The following is an 18,431-nucleotide window of genomic DNA, read 5'->3' as shown; positions in this document are numbered from 1 at the left end:
ACAATAGCCAGCCTAATACTGCTTTCATATGATAGTATGTAAACTCTTTCAAATTCTAGACGGCATTTGTATCTTTACAAACAAAATAGCCATAATTTGGTGGACCTCTGTAAAGAGATTCCCCAGTATACATTAGGCAAGATAGTTTTGACTATAGGTTTTTGTTTTGTTTAATTGTTTATCATTTCCATTCTTTCTCACAGACCATATGTTTCATTTTAAAATCTTGGTAACCTACTCATCAAAACAAAGAAAAATTTTTAAAAAAGGGAATTTCATGTTGGATAAGGCAGGCTCTATGAAGTATTTTTTTTAATAGGTCTTCATAAGACATTACAAGCTATTGAATTCCCATCAAGAAAACCTATTTCTATGTAATTGTGCTAAGTGCTAAGGTTTTACTCTTTAGGTTTTCCATTTTTTTCTGCTTGTGCATTGTTCCTATGCAGGCCCCTCTGGATATGTGTTGTGAAGTCATATTTGTCCGTGCAAAGATGCTGGCATATGCTGCACTGGAAAGGTCCACTGTCACCATGGCAACTCATATGCAAAGCATACATCACTTCATCCAGAAAGACAATGCCACAGTGCACGCATTTTGTTGAAAGTTCATCTTGAGTGCTTCTGTCAACTTTCTCCGTTTTAACTACATTCAAGGGACCTTCATTTTTTACGTTTGGTGGTGCCTTTGTTTTCTCCTTGGAGGCACCGTTTGCAGTTGGCCCAGGTCTGGAATGCTTGATCGCCAAATCTAGAGGAATGTCATTGTCTGATCCAACAGCTGAAAAATGAGGAGGCAGATTGAAGGTGGGATAAGGCACATAGTTTTGGCAAGGATTTGGTAAGCCAGGCACATGACTCAAGTAGTGTGGATTCCCAGGAACGGAGAGCTTATATTTACTCCAGAACCGCAGCCAATCAGCTTCACTCTGGAAGTCATTATGTACAAAAGGAAGTCCAAAAAGTGGGTACTGGTACTTTTCAATTGGGCTGCCTGGTGGAGAATAGTTGGGGTGTTTTGCAGGTCTCATGTACTTTTCTATGGGACTGCCTCTCTCAGAACTTCCTTTCCCTTCAGATACAGATGAACTATTTCCTGGATCTCCAGTACTTTCCTGAGGACTTTTTATCTGAATGTGCAAAGGCTGCATCCTTTTGTGAATATCCAGAGTTTGGCTGACCAGGACTGGCTGCTGAGCAGAATGGCTTTTAGTCAATGAACCCTGGGCTTCGTATTTACTTAGGCTGGAAAGTGGAATTTCTCTCTGATGACTTTCACTTAAGTGATCTTCTGACCTCCTCTCTAAAGGGCTTCCATTGGCCTGCTCCTCACCACTTCCCCTCTGCTGTTTGTTAAGTTGCTCAGCCTGAAGTGCCTCTGGGTTAAGGCGCTTTCTTGTTCGTCTTCTAATAATCTGCTCACCGTTGTTTTGTTTAATGATGTTTAAAGGCCTGGGAGTCTGTAGGGAAACACACAATACAGAAAAGAGAAATATTAAAAAATACATTAAAAATTCCTCACAACTATAAACTACACTAAAGTTCAAAGCGAGGACACTCTTTATGCTATAGACTTACTAAATCTCTTCTTTTTGCCCTAAGCAGGCTCGGAGAAAGTAACCAAAATGAAATGTTTTAACCTAAATCAATGTCCATCTTTGAAGGGGTGGGATTTAGGACAGAAACCTTTAATTTTCTTGAAAGCACCTTTTTCAGACTCAGTAGATGTGTGGACATTCACCATTGATGATAAAGTAGTGAGGAAAACCACCTGAAGAAATTATTTTTCTAAAATACATTCAGCCCTTGAATTATGTAAAAATTAGTCAACAAAGTAATTTGGTAGATAATACTGACAGTAGTGAAAAACAACACAAACAAAAACCATGTATCGCTACAAACTATGTACTGACATGTGGTTCTCCTCTGGCTTCAGTTCACATATCAAAGCTCTAACGTGATGATGTCTACTACTGTCATTTTAAGGAGAAATTGGGGTTAAAAAGGCCAAAAATGTGTAGCTATAATCTGACAGGACTGGGAGCTATTAACGAGAGAGAAAACGCTTTCTTCAGAACCTGAAGACTCAGCAAAGAATGTGACTAAGTCAGAAAGCCCTCACCAGACCTTAACCAAGCTGGCACTTGTAGCCTCCACAGCTGTGAGAAAATCAGTTTCTATTGCTTAAGCCACTCGGTCAAACTAAAGTGCTTTGCCATGATGCTTTAAGGGGACTAATAAATATATCTTTGAAAAGAATCACAAAGGCAAATAATTGATATTTATATCAGAACATACACAATCAAACACAAAGTGTTGTCAGGACTATAAGGAAATTTTCAGGATTCATCACATGGAATTTTTGGCCTTAATTTTATTCTTCTGTTTGAATGATGTCTGTACAGTTATTACTTCTTCACAGGTGAAGCATGAGTTGAAAACCTAAGTACCTCTACAGCTTTGGTTCAAATACCTGGACTGTCATTCTGGTCTACTTAAAATGAATATTGGCTTACATTCAGTTTAAGTGTTTTATTCAGCTTCAACATTATGTGATTAGTACCTACGTCCATGTTCAATTGTTCTATAACTAAATTTTATTCTGTAACTAAAATTTGCAGAGAAGACTATAAAAACTTTGCATGCATAAGGACTCTAAATTTGATTTGTAAAATGAAATAAGTATTCTAAATCAATGTGTATTTATAGATTAAATTTTAGGAGAATGTTCAGACAGTCTGGAATTTCCAAGTAATTATTGGTAATTTATGTGTATATAGGTATCTAATTTGTGAGTAATTCTTAAAATATTTAGACGTTAGTATTAAAGGGAATATTTTAGATATTAAAACAATATAAATGAGAACTTTGGGAGACTATTTCTATTGTAACTAGGAAGACTGTTGGAAATAAAAATAATGCACTTATTACTGGTGATACTAGTATTAATTTCAGAATGAAAACCTGCCCTGGTTTGAATATGTCTCATACACTTTTATTGTATAGTAAAAATTCACAGTATTTATTCTTCATACTAAAATGAAGCCTGGAATTTAATTAATCTTCCAATTTTGTAATTGTTGTCTAACTTTTTATGTGCACATAATTTTTATGTATTTTCATTTATGATCAAATAAAGTAAAAAAAAAAAACCCTCAAAGCTGAGACCATCTTGCCTCTGGACAGATGAATATTAAAATAATTTTTAGAAAAGTTTGGTATATTTCGCAGTGGTTAAATTATCGTAATTTGGCTGAGCAGCTATTCAATTAATTCTTGGACTCTTCATTGGCCAAAGTTCAATTAAAACCATTAATGCCAGTGCTCATTAAACAGAGGCTTGTTGCTGTGCTTAAATGGTGAGAGTTTTAAACAAAAATGTAAAGTGGCAGTAAGGGTCTTGCTACCAAACCCATGTTAATGACTAAGGGCTTTATAGTAGTCTCCATTAGTACCATTGCTGGCAGCGGGCATGTTTTTAAAAAGTGTTTCCAGTGTCCACTTATGAAAATGTTTTGTCTCAAAGTGTATTCCCTGTAGCTGTAATCTTTTCACTGGCCTGTGCTAAGAGCTGCAGTAAAATGCCAAATAAAATGAAAAAAGGCACAGGGAAAAACACTTCTATTGACTAAGTGGGACACTGCTGTTTTAAAGTCGGTGCTTGCCGACAGATGCACTGTCTAAACTATAGAAACATTCTTCAGGGACTCAGAAATTCCTCCTTAGATGGGGAATCTGTCAGTTGACATTCTACTACAGAGTTAAAACTAACATTTTGGATAAAAATTCAAATAACCCCCATGAGCCAAAGCTAGCTGGAGATTTCAGACACAGAGTACCTGTGTCCCTTCTGCTGTGGGGCCCAGAAACACCTGGATTCATGTGCCACTGCCCTGTGCTAGTGCTTGGCCAGCTTGCAAACCGCCAAAATAGCCCTTAAAATTCCAAAATGCAAACTTGAATGTGAACATCCAGGGTGTTTCTATTTCTCTCTTTAACTTCTGTTTATTTTTGAAGTTTCTCTTCCTCCCTAAATTAAATCCAGCCAATTCAGTTAACATGTAGTTAAACTACCTGTTATGTGAAGTTCCCAGAAATCAATCCTTTCTACTGCTAAATCAAAGAAGCATAATGTATTACTAATGACCTTAAATGGATCTCCCATAATGTTTAAGCCGTTTTCACAATAACTCATATGTACATCCCAAATGACTGTATAAACAACCCTGCAAAGACAGACAACACAAGCAATGGAAGAGTACATATCAATGGTGGATCAGGTCTGCGCATCTGTGCAAGCTTTGCCTGAAGTGCTGGGATGAGTTCTTACCGAGTGAAGTTTCTGGTAGAGACCGCATGCATTGCACACATATCCGCCATTTGCATTCTTTCGCCAGAGAGAGGTCTTTGTGGTCAGGCAATTGGCACAAAATACACCAGAGCCTCTCCGCCTCTGAAACAGGAGGAAAAAAAAAATCCAAGGTCAGAGGTGAGTCACATGATCCAGAGAGTAAGACCAAATCAACCCAGGAGTTTTGTCTTCAGATTTGCAACAATGACAGTATAAAACCACACTGCCTATAATGAGGTCAGGTTCAATTGTGTTTAATAGGCACCACTGATTTTCATTATAATTAACCCTACAGTGATGGATGAGGTGTGGGGAACACCAAAGGCTTTTCACAGAAACAGCTTTAACTTTTTGAACTTTGGGTTGCATGCTTTCAATGATGGCTCCTAAATGCTCAACCCCCAAACATACCTTTTAAAAGTGTCAAAACAAAAGGAAAAGAGATAGCACATGGCAATATGTTTAAAGTAGTTTGGAATATGCTACCTGAGTCTTTGAATACAGGTTAGAGCAATTCATCATAGAAAACATTTAACATTAAACCAGACTGGTTGCTTTTTGTATGCCATTCCTACAACAAAAGGACTACGATAATGTAAGACTGCCTGTTCTGGTGTTTCCCTTGTGCTTATGAAATCTGAAAGAGAACACCCTCTATTCTCCAAACCTGAGGGGACCTTTAGACACTTTTGCCTAGGAAAAAATACAGTATTGCTGATGCAAACACTTACGAGGTGTCTGCTGAAGTTAGATAATACAGTTCTGTCACTGGCTCTTTACTTAATTTGACCTTAAAGTTAGAAATCCATAGGTTTGTTGAATGCTATGTTGATTGTAGAGGTCTGAATTATGAAATCACCAGGTTCAAAGATTACTGAAGAATATTTAAAAGTTGCTAATTAGGACTGCTGGTTGCATTTGTGTGCCCAAGTAACAATTCTGTTGAACTTCTCATTTCAACAAAAGTCAGGCTGTGTGTAGGCACAAATAGGAACAGGCAGGAAATAAAATACTCTTGCAAAAAGCTCAAATTGTAGCTCAGCTCTCCTTTTGCTAGGAAGCAAAGCCTTTAATGATAAAATAGGCATGTGAGATAAGAAGTGGAAAAAGTCTTGGTGTACCCTAATTTTATTATAAATTAAATATTACAAACACCATAAGTCAAAATTTTAGGGATTCATAAAATTTAGGCAATTTATTTAACTGGAGTCTATACTGTAGAAGAGTGGTACGCCTGCCAAAAAAGTACAATGGTTATAATTGTACTCTGATACATTTCAAATGGAAAGCTTTCTGCAGACATAATTTTGGCTTCGAGACTGGAACACTTTCTTGGCATTGAAAGGGCATTTGATTCATCGGGTGTTTCACAATCTATCACTAAAAAGACCTGGTGAGCAGCCAGCTCCCTATAGGGTAATTTTTCCATCCAGATGCAAGTGCTATCAGAGGCCCTCGTCAGCTAAACTAATTATGATCTTGCAATTGCTGATGCCTGCTCACTCTAACATTCGACATCCTCCATTAATCATCAATACAAGGAAAATGAATGAAACGTAAAGAAATGAGGGCTGCTAAGCTGCACAGCTATAAAATTCCAAAATGAGAGCAATAACTTAACAAGATTGGGGGAATGTTTTTAGTGAGCACAAAAGTCAGGCTAACAATTGCCCTTTTAAACCAAGAACACGATTTCATTAGTGTAGCAGTTTGTGCCACTTTAGGCGATGTAATAAAAACTAGATTTTCACAATGATATCTCCAGCTCCCCTTTGCTGTGTGCCCCAAACCCCAGTCATATGCAGGAATGCATTGTGAGTTTCCAAATCTCCACAACAGCAACATCAAACATTCCAGTCAGAGGTCTGTGGGTCCCAGTTGGGGTCTGCTGCTGAGGTAGAGAGCACACTGCCACCCAGAACGCAATAAGCAACTCTCAGGTGCAATTACAAAGCAATCCCAGCACCATTTATCCAAAGGACGCTGAGGTGGGGTAGGGGGGAGCTGTTTAGGTTTTAACTGTTAATGTTTCATGGTGACATCCTATCGTTGCCTTAGATCTAACTAATTCAATGGTAAATCAACTCGAACGTGAGCCATACAAAGTCCCTCTTAATGTCTTATGGAAACCAATGCACATATATGGCCAAGACCTGTCTGCTCAGGGTTGAATGTGAAATGATTGACTCCAACTTGCTTTTCTTTTTGTGTGCTCTGGGTGCCTGACACAGCATGACAAAGTGGGCGTAATTCTTATTTCAGTAAGTATGCCGATCTTTGCATAATTTGAAGCCTAATATTTTTGTCCTTCATTAGTGGGGGTGGGGAGTAGGGTGATCCTGAAATTACAGCACTGGTTTCCATAGGTTTTATTTTGTACTTAGCAATTACATGTAGTTCAGTAAAGGTCACTGTGATTTAGGATAAACCATATCTTATGTTAAATATATCAGGTATATTTTTAATTCTCAAACTCAATCAAGATGCCTAAGAGGTTACAAATCAGTTTGAGGAGTGAGGCTACAGTATTCAAACCTATTTCTGTTATTTACTAGGAGCTACTCTGGGAAATGCTGTTTGAACTCTCAGTCCTGAAATGGCCCCTGGTCCACATCGCTGTATTCATAGTGTGTAGTATACACTATTAAAACACAGCAGAGAGAAAGTAGCTTGACTGGTAAACGCCTAGCAAGCCTAGCTACTGGTTAAAGACATTTAATTTTGACTATATTTTCTTGAGAAAATGTGTTAGTTTTGTTTTCATTGCCTTCAATGTCATCATTGAACATCCGAGACACACTTACACACCCACTGACGCACTGTCAGTTATACTTTCCTTGCATATTTCCTATAGATTGTGAGAATGGAAAACTGAGTCAGAGCAGGAGATCTAGGTGTTCACACCTCTTCTTCAATAAGAGCCTGCTTGTGCTTGGGTGCAGAGTGGGAGGGAGGTGAGAATTATTTTTCACATAAAATGTTGTCTCATCTCAACCAACTTAGCACTTTTGAACCCTCTCAGAACCATATATTGGAAGCTCGGAAATTTCTTGAAGCAGCAGCAAAGGTAGAAAGTTTGGATAGTGTCCCCAGCTTAGCAGCCACAGAACCTCATCTCTAAAACCACACACAGCCAAGAACCCTGACTGGACACAGGGAGGTATTTCCCTGGGGTATGCAACCCCTGACTCCACTCCTTGGCAGAGAAGCAGTCTGCTACCAAAGGACAGAAAGGGGAGTCCTTTTGCCTGTCTTGGAAAATAATTTTTGCCCTAACTTAAAGAAAATACCTATGAATGATGAATTCAATGATTTCAAGCCTATCTTGCATGGCTTCCTCTTAGAGATTGTAGGTTTTCTCCTTAAGAGTGATACATTCTTAAGAAAAGAAACTATCTCTTGGTTTATTTTAAATGAACATTGAATATTTTAAATGGTAACCACCAAGGACTGTGCTGCAAATAACATTGCTTGTAATTATTTTCACCCCTAATATACACTTTTTTTTTCCAAATAAAATTAAAGATGTTCCCTTCAGATTCAGAGAATTAATCTGAGTCAAGAAGAAACAATCAATTATGGTATAGAAAATAAAATTATAAAAATAATACACTGTCTGTTCTTGTTTTTCCACATTTATTTTCAGGAAGTAGTGATGCCAAGTTTTGGTAGATGTTGGAGTTACTAGGTCAGGCAAGGCCAAAGCCCGAACTCTCCATTATTATACTCATACATTACTGATGGTCCTGCATCGTGTCCATGAGTGGTTTCAATTACAAGTTTCATCATTTCCTACAAGCGGTTCTTAAGAGATAGTAATAACATGTGCTGCTCTGACCCTGTGCTAGGGAGTGGAGAATTACAGGTCTGGAATAAGGCAGTGCTTGGGGAGGAAATGATAGGCAGAGTGGCAAGTGGATTACAGCACCTGCCATTCCCGAGGGATGTACTTAGCACTAATCTTTCCTCTCTGAATGAAGGAAAGATGACTACTTAAGAACATGCACAGAAGATGTCTTCTCAGTCCACGTGCATCTTCTTCTACCTGGGTTTAGTGGACGCTACAGTGAAGGAAGATTGTCCTCTAACCCAAACCTACACAAAGTCAACTCATCTGTCTCTACAGAAGAAACACCCCAACATCTGTAACCAACACTTCAATAAAAGGAGGCATCTTTAGCCTCTCAGTGGACACCGAACCTCTGTGGGAGTGACACTAACATCCACTGATGCTTTGCTCAGACAAGAGCTTACGTCCTCAGCCAGCTATATATCGTTCTATGCAGAGATTTGGCACGTGTTGGTTAATCCAGATATGACACGTTGTTTCAGCTACTTTTATTGCTTATTTTATTTTACTACTTGAGAATCATCCAGTAACAAAAATTTTAGTCTTTTCATGTTTCATTATTAAAAACTGAATTCACCTGATTAATAAAGGGAAATTTTGACTGAATTATTTATTCAAGTGGCTTAACATTCATAGACAAGACTATTCATTTCTAAGATATTAAAAGTCTCCATTGGCAAAGAAATTTTTGCAAAAATGATCTTTTATAATAGTTTTCTATGAATAAGAACCATTCTGGGACCATGTAATTTTATAACAAGCCTTGATAGGGAGAATATTTACTCACATTTTTTATGGTTTTATATCTTAGCCGTTTTAAATCGAATCAATCTGAAATTTGATATACATGCTGTTACCCTGGATGTGCCTCAAATATTTTTAACTCTTTAAATATTTTCTGTGTTTATTTGATTATATCAAGAATTCTTTGCAAATTTCATTTTAGGGAAACACACAGATGGCTATGATAGAACCTTCTGGTTCAATTTTGCAGTAATAAAATTTCAGTGGTAAGTTTAATTCAATTCAGTTCTGGGAATAATTATTGAGTGTCCAGCCTGTGCCTGGCACTGTGCTACAAGCTGGGGTCTAAGCTATACACAGTTTCCTATGGCCTGGAATCTTACAGATTTTCTGGTGGACACAGGGCTGAAGTGCGGAGGGCACCAAGAGCAAATTACATGGAAAGTTTATCAAAGCATTTCCCATACTCACAGTCATCTTAGGGGCTAAATTTTTTCTAATGATCAGAACATTGACTATTGGTGAGCCTTTGTAAAAACATGCAGTAGTCCAGGATTTCAGAAACAAGTTACTAATTGTTTATTGCTCATTGGTAAGAACAGTCTATCAATAGCTCTCAAAGAATTGAACTAAATATGACTTACTACTTAATTATGTGCACAAATCATATCCATACTATATATTTACAAGTTGTTGAACAAATACTGAAAACTGTTTTAGGCCCGATTGCTTTCATTTACTACAATGAGACACAGAATGTTGTATTCGCATTCTCTTTCTTCAGAAATAGAATCGGTTACTTATACGCAATCATACAAAACACCTGTAATATAGAGTGATGCAGACACAAGAAAATAAAAACAGTGGATCATGTGCAGTGATCAGCTTTATTGTAACAGCCAGAATTATTCCAGAAGGACAGGCTGGCCAATAATTTAATGAGAATACAGCAAAATTTCTGCCAAGAGAAAGCAACAGTCACTGATATTCTGGCTGACTTTTGTTCCAAATAAAATTATGAAGAATCAGATGAAATGGGCTGTACAACATGACTACAGCTGCTTTAAAAGAACCCTAGCTGTCCTCAGATTTCTTGCCCAAAACCAAAGGAACTCTATAAAGTTCAGCCAAGCACCCATTCCATAATCACCTATTTCAGAGCTTGGAAAGAAAGCCTGCTTCCCCTGCTTACTTGAGTCACATCTCAGGACAAACAGCACAACTCCTGCTCTCCAACATGAGACACTGTACATTCCAGTCATCGCTATTATATCCAGGTGCATAAATATTTTCCCATGATGCCTAACTAGAGTGAACCAGCCATTGCTAAGGTACTATAATATTAGTTCTATCTCTTCTCATATGTAATAGGTGATTCCAGCAGTAAACAACAAAATTTCCCAATGCATCTCACACAGACTACCTACTCAGACAGTCTTCAGACATGAATATTTTAGAAGTTTATTGCATAGATAGAAAACCTACTTCATAGGTCTTAGGATGACATCACCTAGATTTGACATACCCTACATTTGGCAAATGAGCTAACCAGCAATCCAGAGTGCAAACAAATTATGTCACAGAACCGGAGCTGGAAAAGTCCAGATCTTTAGACTTCTGGCCCATGCTGTTTCTGTTATAACACTCTGCTGTCACAGCAAGTATGCATTTGGACAGCTAAAAATATGGTTGAAAATTTATGTCTGCACTGTCATTTTTCATTCCACGTGAAAGTCATTATTGTCAAAAGATCTACTGAAGTTTCTCTGTGCTTTCATTTCTGAGACCATGGAACTGCTTTCAACTTTCCTTTGGCTACATTCACTGGCTAATTGTTTTACAGAGATTTTTTTCTTCAATGCCAGTGACAAAATCTAACACTGGAAGAATATATATATATATATATATATATATATATATATATATATATATATATGCTTTTGGGAGACACTGTTAAATAATTTAGCATCTGCTGGAGAATATATCAACTGATTCTGTTAATTTATTATATATCTTATTCATAGGACATATTTTATAAGCACATTCATCATGAGAATAATTCACAATGGAGAAACAAACCGTGATTGTAAATTTGCATTTACAGTGTTGACTGTGATTTGAAAGAAACAAAAACACCAATAATTTTTATACATTAGTTACCCAGGTAATAACAAGCCCATGAAGAGCTACTGTCCTGAAAGCAGTTATTTATGCATAAATGGTATTTAAAATGACTTCTAATATTACGGGAATCATACATTCTTATAAACATTTATCATAATTTGCACAGAAAATAATAGACATGCAAAATACTTCACAAACACCTTCATAATGTTCAAAAGACTGCCCCTTACAGATGATCTACTATGTATACAGGATTCTGAGTACTCTGGATTCCAAGGTTAGTGACTCTCAAATACGTTATTCCAGTTTATGTTTGATGTGAATAATTAGGTATTATTTTTCATCTGTTGATAAGGTAAATGGTGATGCCTTAAAAGACTTCTCTGACACATACCATCAAAGCAAATATATCCTGATTTCAGAGATGCAGGATGGCATCATCACTAAGGTGCTTGCCATACAAATATGGAACCCTCAGTTCAGATCCTTATCACTGTGCTACAAAGCCAGATCAGCTCAGTAGTACACATCTGCAGGTTCAACACTGTGGAAGTAAAGAAAGTTGGACCCATGGAGTTTCCTGGCTGGCCAGCTTACAGAGACTGGGAAGTGCCAAGCTTAGTGTTAAACGCTGTCACTGAATATAATTTGGAGAGGCACTGAATAACATAACCACTGATAACACCTGGCCTCTACACATGCATATACCCCTGAATGAGTGGTCACAGCTATGAGAACCTATTACACCTACCTACACCAGAGACATACCGCCTCTCAAACACACACACACACACACACACACACACACACACACACACACACTTCTCCTGGAGGGAATACAAGCTTTAAGTATACAGAGTTCAAAACAATCCACAGTGACATTTAAAAACCCGTATCTGTGTCCTTGAAGAGGTAGTGATCAAACATTACTATGAGGCACATTACAGGCTTTCAGATATTTAGTTCAAAATGTGAGTCTGAAAAACACTAGTGTGTGTATGTACGTGCATGTATATGTGTGTGTTACGTACAACTAGGAAAAATGATGTTGAATTTCATGCAGATTTTCAATCTTTAAGATATTTTAAAGTACTATCACATTTTAATTTAGCCTTGTGCTTCCTAAGGACGCATAAAATGGTAGTTATTTAAAGAGATGGTTCCAAAGGCTGAAGTAGACACCTGGTATATGATCATCCCTCAAACCGAAGCTCCATCTACACTGAGCGCCATGCGGCTCCCACAGGTGAACAGGACACCAGCACACAACTTCATTATCAAAGCACTGTGCAGACAGGGGAATCGAAGCTGATTTGTAAAAGTTTAATAACACGACTTCAAAAAGGACTGCTTGGAATTTCCTTAACAATGGTGATGTATTTAGTAATAACTGAAATCTTTCCTGGGAGGACTGCTTCTTCAATAACTGCCCCAGTAAATTACACAAGAAAGTTCTATAATAGGCTGCCTCGCCCCCCACCCCCACCCGTCAAATAGCTCACGTACAGGACTTCCTTTTCAATTACCAACTTGTCTGCAGTACCATCTGTAAAAACGAACACATACCTTATGGGCTCCCTCTCTGCTTTTGCGCATCCATTAGTGCGGCTGGCTGCAGCTGCTCAAGAATAAAGCAGTGATTGTTTTTGCTTTGAGAAGCGTGCGCGCGCGTGTGTGTGTGTGCATGTGTGTGTGTGTGTACCACACATATACATATATTTATATATGTTTCAATCATACGCTCACTTAAATCTGGCCCTGGCCCTCTTTGTACCTGAATTTTGTTAATCACACTGTATCACATTCCACAGCAAGAAGTACCTCACCTCACCAAGGACTCTCAAGATGTCTGCTTAGTCATCAGAACCAAAAGGAACAGTTAAAATTCTCTCCAACTTTGACATTTTGTACATGGAGCATAGCGTCAGAAAACCAAACCTGAGACCTGCCTTTGCAAACAGACACAAAACTCCTGAAAAGGGGGGTTTTATTTCATAAGAGGGGCTCTGAAAATAGAACACAGTGTCTTTTTGAAAATTATTTCTTTGCCTCATGTTTATATTCTTCCTGTCAGGATCAGTTTTGCCCTGCAGAGACATTATTAAGTTTCCCATACTATCTGCAAAAGACATAACTAAGTAATCGCTAGAAATTATCAACCATTTCTCCAAGTACTCTGCAGGAAATATGTCTCCCTATTGTGAAGGGAAGGAACTTTAGAAAGAAAAGAAAGAAAATAATCATATTCTAAAAAGAAAAATATTAGGCAAAGAAATGAGAAATATGCTGAAATGCAAAGCCCAACACAGAAGTAAAAAAATTAAAAGAACAAATAATAGCTTACATATCATATATTGTGAGTATTCCATATTTTAAAAATCATCACACATGTAGTGTTCATCATATAAGTTTTTTTTTGGGGGGGGGGTCAGGGCATTTTAGACTTGGCCTAGCTTTTTGTATATAATATGGTTTTTAAATCACCAAACAGCTTTACATTCTTGGTATTTAGAGTAAGTGACAGAGTATAGGGGCTTAATTTAAATCTAAAAGTTGTAATTAGGGACCTGGGGGATTCTGCAACATGGGCCTACTTTTCTTTTAACATTTATATTATATGTTAAATAGACACATATAATAGACACATTTACTCACTGAGAACTTAGGTCAACAGAGCTCTGTCAAAAGCGATACTGTTCACTTTGAGATGTCTCTCAAAAATCTTTTTCATAGAGAAATATTAATTATTTATTACAATTTATTCACTTTGTATCCCCACTATAGCCCCTCTCTCATCTCCTCCTAGTTCCACCTACCCTCCCTTTTCTCCCCTTATGCTTCTGCCTTTGTCCACTGATAGGGAAGGTCCTCTTCTTCTTTTATCTGACCTTAACCTATCAGGGCTGGATGCTTCATCTTCCTCTATGGCCTGGCAAGGCTGCACCCTGCCGAGAGGGAGGTGATCAAAGGCACCTCTGTGATATGAGTGGGAAAATCAAATTTTAAGCGTAGCTTTTATGAAATTCAAAATTGACTCACTTTTGTAGAGTGCCAAAATAAGATTTGTAAACACAGTTTCACTTGCTGAAATCCTAAACAAGAATTCTTCATCTTCCTCACACTCCATATTCTTTGAAATCTGGAAGAGGTCTTGTTGGTTTAATCCCTAAACAGTTTAAAAAGCATATGGGAACTGCATATGTGGATATGTGTATTTGAACACATGTTCATATTGCAGCTATATAAGGTATGTGCACATAGGCTGACAAATAAAGCCATCCATTTGTAACACTTTCAGCGCTAACCTGGAATGAAATCACACAGCTTGCCTTCATCTTTGTTAAAGTGATATCACATTTTATAAGTGGGACTGACATACCAATGGTGATCTTAAGAGGGTTCACTCTTTCAGGGTTAAACATAAATAAAATTACACAGGAATATTTAAATAATTAATGATATAATTAATTTTTTTTATAGAGAACATTATGTAAGGGCATGATAGAGAACTTGAGAATGTGGACTTCACTCCAGCTTAAGGATGATTTACGCTAGTAGGTGGAAAGCAGTATAAACAACTCTATCATGACTCATTTTATCACCACTTTATTTTATTTCTAGGTTTTAGAGTACTCTTAACTCACATAATATCCAAGTAACATAAAATGTATCCATATGTAACAAATTCACAAATACAGTGCTTGTTGCTGAACTTTTATTTCTTTTTTCACATCAGAAGACAATGTATATTTCAAGATATAGTTTTTTAGATTATATTTGCATAGCTAAATAGCTTTTGACAATATGATATAGCTCAATGACTATGATAACACATTTATTTGCATATTTGGACCTACACAAGGAAAAAATAATTTATACTTTTTTTCACAACAACAAAGTCTCTGTGGATGATGACCTAAGACTCCTTCATTGAAGTAACTACTTTAAAAAGGTTTACCATTATTAGACATGCTTTATAATATGAATACCTTCTCCCACTTTTGCAATTGTTTTTTTTTTTAATTCCATTTTTTTTTATTTCTCATTCCTGCTTTTTTCATAGTGTTTCAAAAAGACTTTAAGAATTTCAGTGCATAAATCCACTTTGGTAATAGATTCACTTTGAGATACATGAGCCCATCAAAGATACAAAATGTATGTCTGTTTGTTTTGAGACAGGTCTTCTTGCTGACCTAAAACTCACTATGTAGACCAAAAAGTTTGGTCTCAAAATCATGGAGTTCTTCCTACTTTTGCTTTGTGAGTGCTGGGAATAAAGATATGAAAGACCACAACCAGCAAGATATATATTCTTATCCAAAATTAAGTGGAAATTTGGGGGAAAAATAAGTGCCATTTGGATTCTTCTAGAATATAAAAGAATGCTTTATGGTTCACATTGCTTTATATGTACTCTGTTGCTCATATCTAGATACAGAAAGTTTCTTTCATTTATACAACGAAGCTGCAGATACTATACACAGGAAGTACACTAATGAATATTTAACTCATTGGAAAAAAATCTGATAGCTTGTATTTTTTTTTGGGTCATACCTAGAAAAATGTATAATAATTAATTTGAGATGAATATCTACAAATTTATATTGCTTTGTAATAGGACTACTATCCTCAGTTAAACACACACATATACATTCAGTTACATACATGTACATAAATCCATATGAAATGTGCTTGAAAGTCTTCTATTTTAATATGTCTAAAATCTCTAGGTGACAATAAGCTTACATTACAGTGATTAAAAATTAAATTCCTTTTGTTTTCAAATTTAGAAGGTTATTTCTGACTGAGGTGATAAAACTCCTCTTTGATGAAAAAGTGGATGTGAAGAATATAATGTCAGAATGTAAGACTAACCTCATATTATAACAGCAGACAAATCATTTTACACACTCTATGGTGCAAACAGTTGTATATTTGCTCATTTTGAAGTGGCTTTAGCAATTCTTTTCTTTTACCTAACATCTAAAGTTTTTTGGAATTTGAAAACATATGAATAAGCATATAAGTTTAGACAGAAAACTTTACTTATTAAGTTGAATATACAGCTAAAAGTGCGCACACATGTATATATATATGTATATATATATATACATTTACACTCATATATATGAGCGTATATATATCAGAACAAAAGGTATGACTATATTCCTTTAAATCCAATTCAAAAAATGAAGTATAAATTGGTTAAAATCTAGGTTAAAATCTGAAATAATACACATTTTCAAAAGACAGGTGAAGTATTTTGTAACCCAAAGAAAAAGTAAAAATTTTAAAGAAGAAAATAATTAGTAGAAATTTAGCTAATTAGTCAACCTAACAAAGGTCTTTTATGTGCATAGTTTTACAAATTTTGGAAAATGACCAAATTATTCCACTTATATCATTAGCTTGACCCCTTCTAAGAACTGACCTCTTTAATAGATTTGTTTTATAAGGTATGGCATTGTGAACAGCTGTGCTATTCTTCCTTGAACTTGACACTTTTTTATATAAGATGAAAATAGTCAGCATTCACTAAAGCATGTATATACTCCTTGGTAACAGTGGGGAAAGGGAGCAATCACATATGGAAAAATAAGGTGAGTGCCTATCTGAACGTGTCATAAAATACACAAGGATACTCGCGTAATTTTAAACATTTGAACTAGTTAAAAATTATGTCGAATAGATTTGAAATTATCTCCACAAACTGTATTTATCGATATAAAGAGCTTTGATTGCTGAAGTGAAAACACACACACACACACACACACCTGAAATGTGTTTTGCAAAGCTCCCAACAGGAGTGCATGCCATTTGTATGTCCCCCGCTCCGTGTGCTGTGCTCAGTCTACTGGGGAAGGCCTCTCGAAGATGTTATCTTTGAAAACCAAATATAAACCAGCAGTGAGGTAGACAATTTCAGAAAACTTCTCTAGATTTTTTTTTTTTTTTTACTGTGCACAATTTGTATCTGTAACAGGAGTTTTATTTATCATAAAAATAGTAAAAAAAATATTTAATGTAGCATTTAAGTAATTCAATTTCACCTGAGTTCTGGTTTTACTTAGAATTTTCTTAATTGTAAGAAGCAACAGTGGACTTATAGATGAAACATGAGGTAGGAAAATAAGCGTTGAATGGTTCTGGCTTCTTTTGTATCCAATTCAGTACCCAAGTTTAGTCTTGTAGGGTGGTCATATTAATTTTCTACTTTGGCTCCACATAGCATCTCGACATGTAATTCAAAATAACACTTCAGTCAAGAAATAAATTGTGGCAGAGCATGAAAAGCACACATGAAAGCTTTTCTTCATTTTAATTATTTTTTTAAGAAATTAATTATCTGCTTACCTTTCTGCTGCTGCTAATATACCCCCCTGCCCATTATGCAAAGTCACTGTACTTTTCACAAGAAGTAGAAACATTTGAGTGGAAAAAGAGTCAGACAGCCCCGTTTCTATAGTCTTGAGGATAATTGTTACCTTTTTTCTCTTCAAATTTAAAAGCTAGCAGCATCTGTTTTGCTCAAGGAGGTTGTTTAAAGCTCATGCTGCCAGAATCCTTCCACCCTGAATTGGTTTAGGATTATTTAAAAATAATTATTTTGTGCCACTAAGCCTACTCTCGCTGCAAATGTCCATATGCAGCATGACAATGAACACGGAGGATCTGTGTTTCAGACTCACCTTCATGTGTACATAAACACATATTTTACATGGGTGTATCTGCTGGGTTATTTACACTTAACAAAAACATTGGAGAAAAATTCTGAAAAAGAATGTAGAAGCAGTAGTCTGAGTTATAATCATTATGAAAAAGGCAGACATGTATAAATAAAAATTAATATTCACAACAAAATCTGAAAACAATTTTTACTTAAGCTTCTGGAAGCAGATCTTTTTACTATATTTATTATATTACCTAAAAGAATCTGGAAATCAATTTTTTTACTTTATTTATTTTTTATAAAATCTTCTATGGTAATAAAATACCTGATTATTAGCAGTGAGAATTTACTTTGACAACCTAAAAATGAATTTTACAATAAAATATCATAAAACTACAATGTGCCAACCATTTTGTTGAAACCCTTTTCCACTGAGTTGAAGCTCATAAAATGAAGTAAAATCAGTATTAGGAAAATGTATCTTTGAGTTCAAAGTTTCAAGTTTTAGGTGTGCTCACTTTTCTAAATGAAAGCGTGATTTTTAATATGATACTACTGGTGCAATTTTGCACTAGAACTACAATTAAAATGCATTTCAGTCCTCATCATAAACACTAGTTACCTTCAGCCGCCTTCTTGGTTGATTTAGATTTTCCTTAGCAACCAATGCAGAGCCTTCTCCACCCCTTTAT

The 18,431-nt window shown here is 36.2% G+C and overlaps 1 protein-coding gene across 1 annotated transcript; it reads right to left on the bottom strand.

Moving 5' to 3' along the window:
• Positions 1 to 226: 226 nt before the first annotated feature.
• LOC129690845 (zinc finger transcription factor Trps1-like) lies at positions 227 to 17,764 on the bottom strand. The gene is made up of 6 exons (XM_055626683.1): positions 17,759 to 17,764; positions 14,109 to 14,235; positions 12,572 to 12,687; positions 12,276 to 12,377; positions 4,331 to 4,453; positions 227 to 1,460 (listed from the first exon to the last, which is right to left on the bottom strand). The coding sequence occupies exons 1-6, from the start codon at positions 17,762 to 17,764 to the stop codon at positions 399 to 401; spliced, it is 1,536 nt and encodes a 511-aa protein (XP_055482658.1). The 3' UTR covers positions 227 to 398.
• Between the last annotated feature and the right edge of the window lie 667 nt (positions 17,765 to 18,431).

Source organism: Psammomys obesus, unplaced genomic scaffold (assembly GCF_907164565.1).
Source record: "Psammomys obesus unplaced genomic scaffold, mPsaObe1.curated_primary_1811, whole genome shotgun sequence".
Lineage (NCBI taxonomy): Eukaryota > Metazoa > Chordata > Mammalia > Rodentia > Muridae > Psammomys > Psammomys obesus.
Note: the sequence above shows the minus strand (reverse complement) of the source record. Positions and strands in the feature narration are given on the sequence as shown.

Coding starts and splice junctions, on each gene's coding strand:
- LOC129690845 (XM_055626683.1), bottom strand. Junction 12,378..12,571: donor TTGAAAAGGAAGTCCTGTAC/GTGAGCTATTTG, acceptor TTTACAAATCAG/CTTCGATTCCCCTGTCTGCA. Junction 1,461..4,330: donor TCTACCAGAAACTTCACTCG/GTAAGAACTCAT, acceptor GTTTCCCTACAG/ACTCCCAGGCCTTTAAACAT.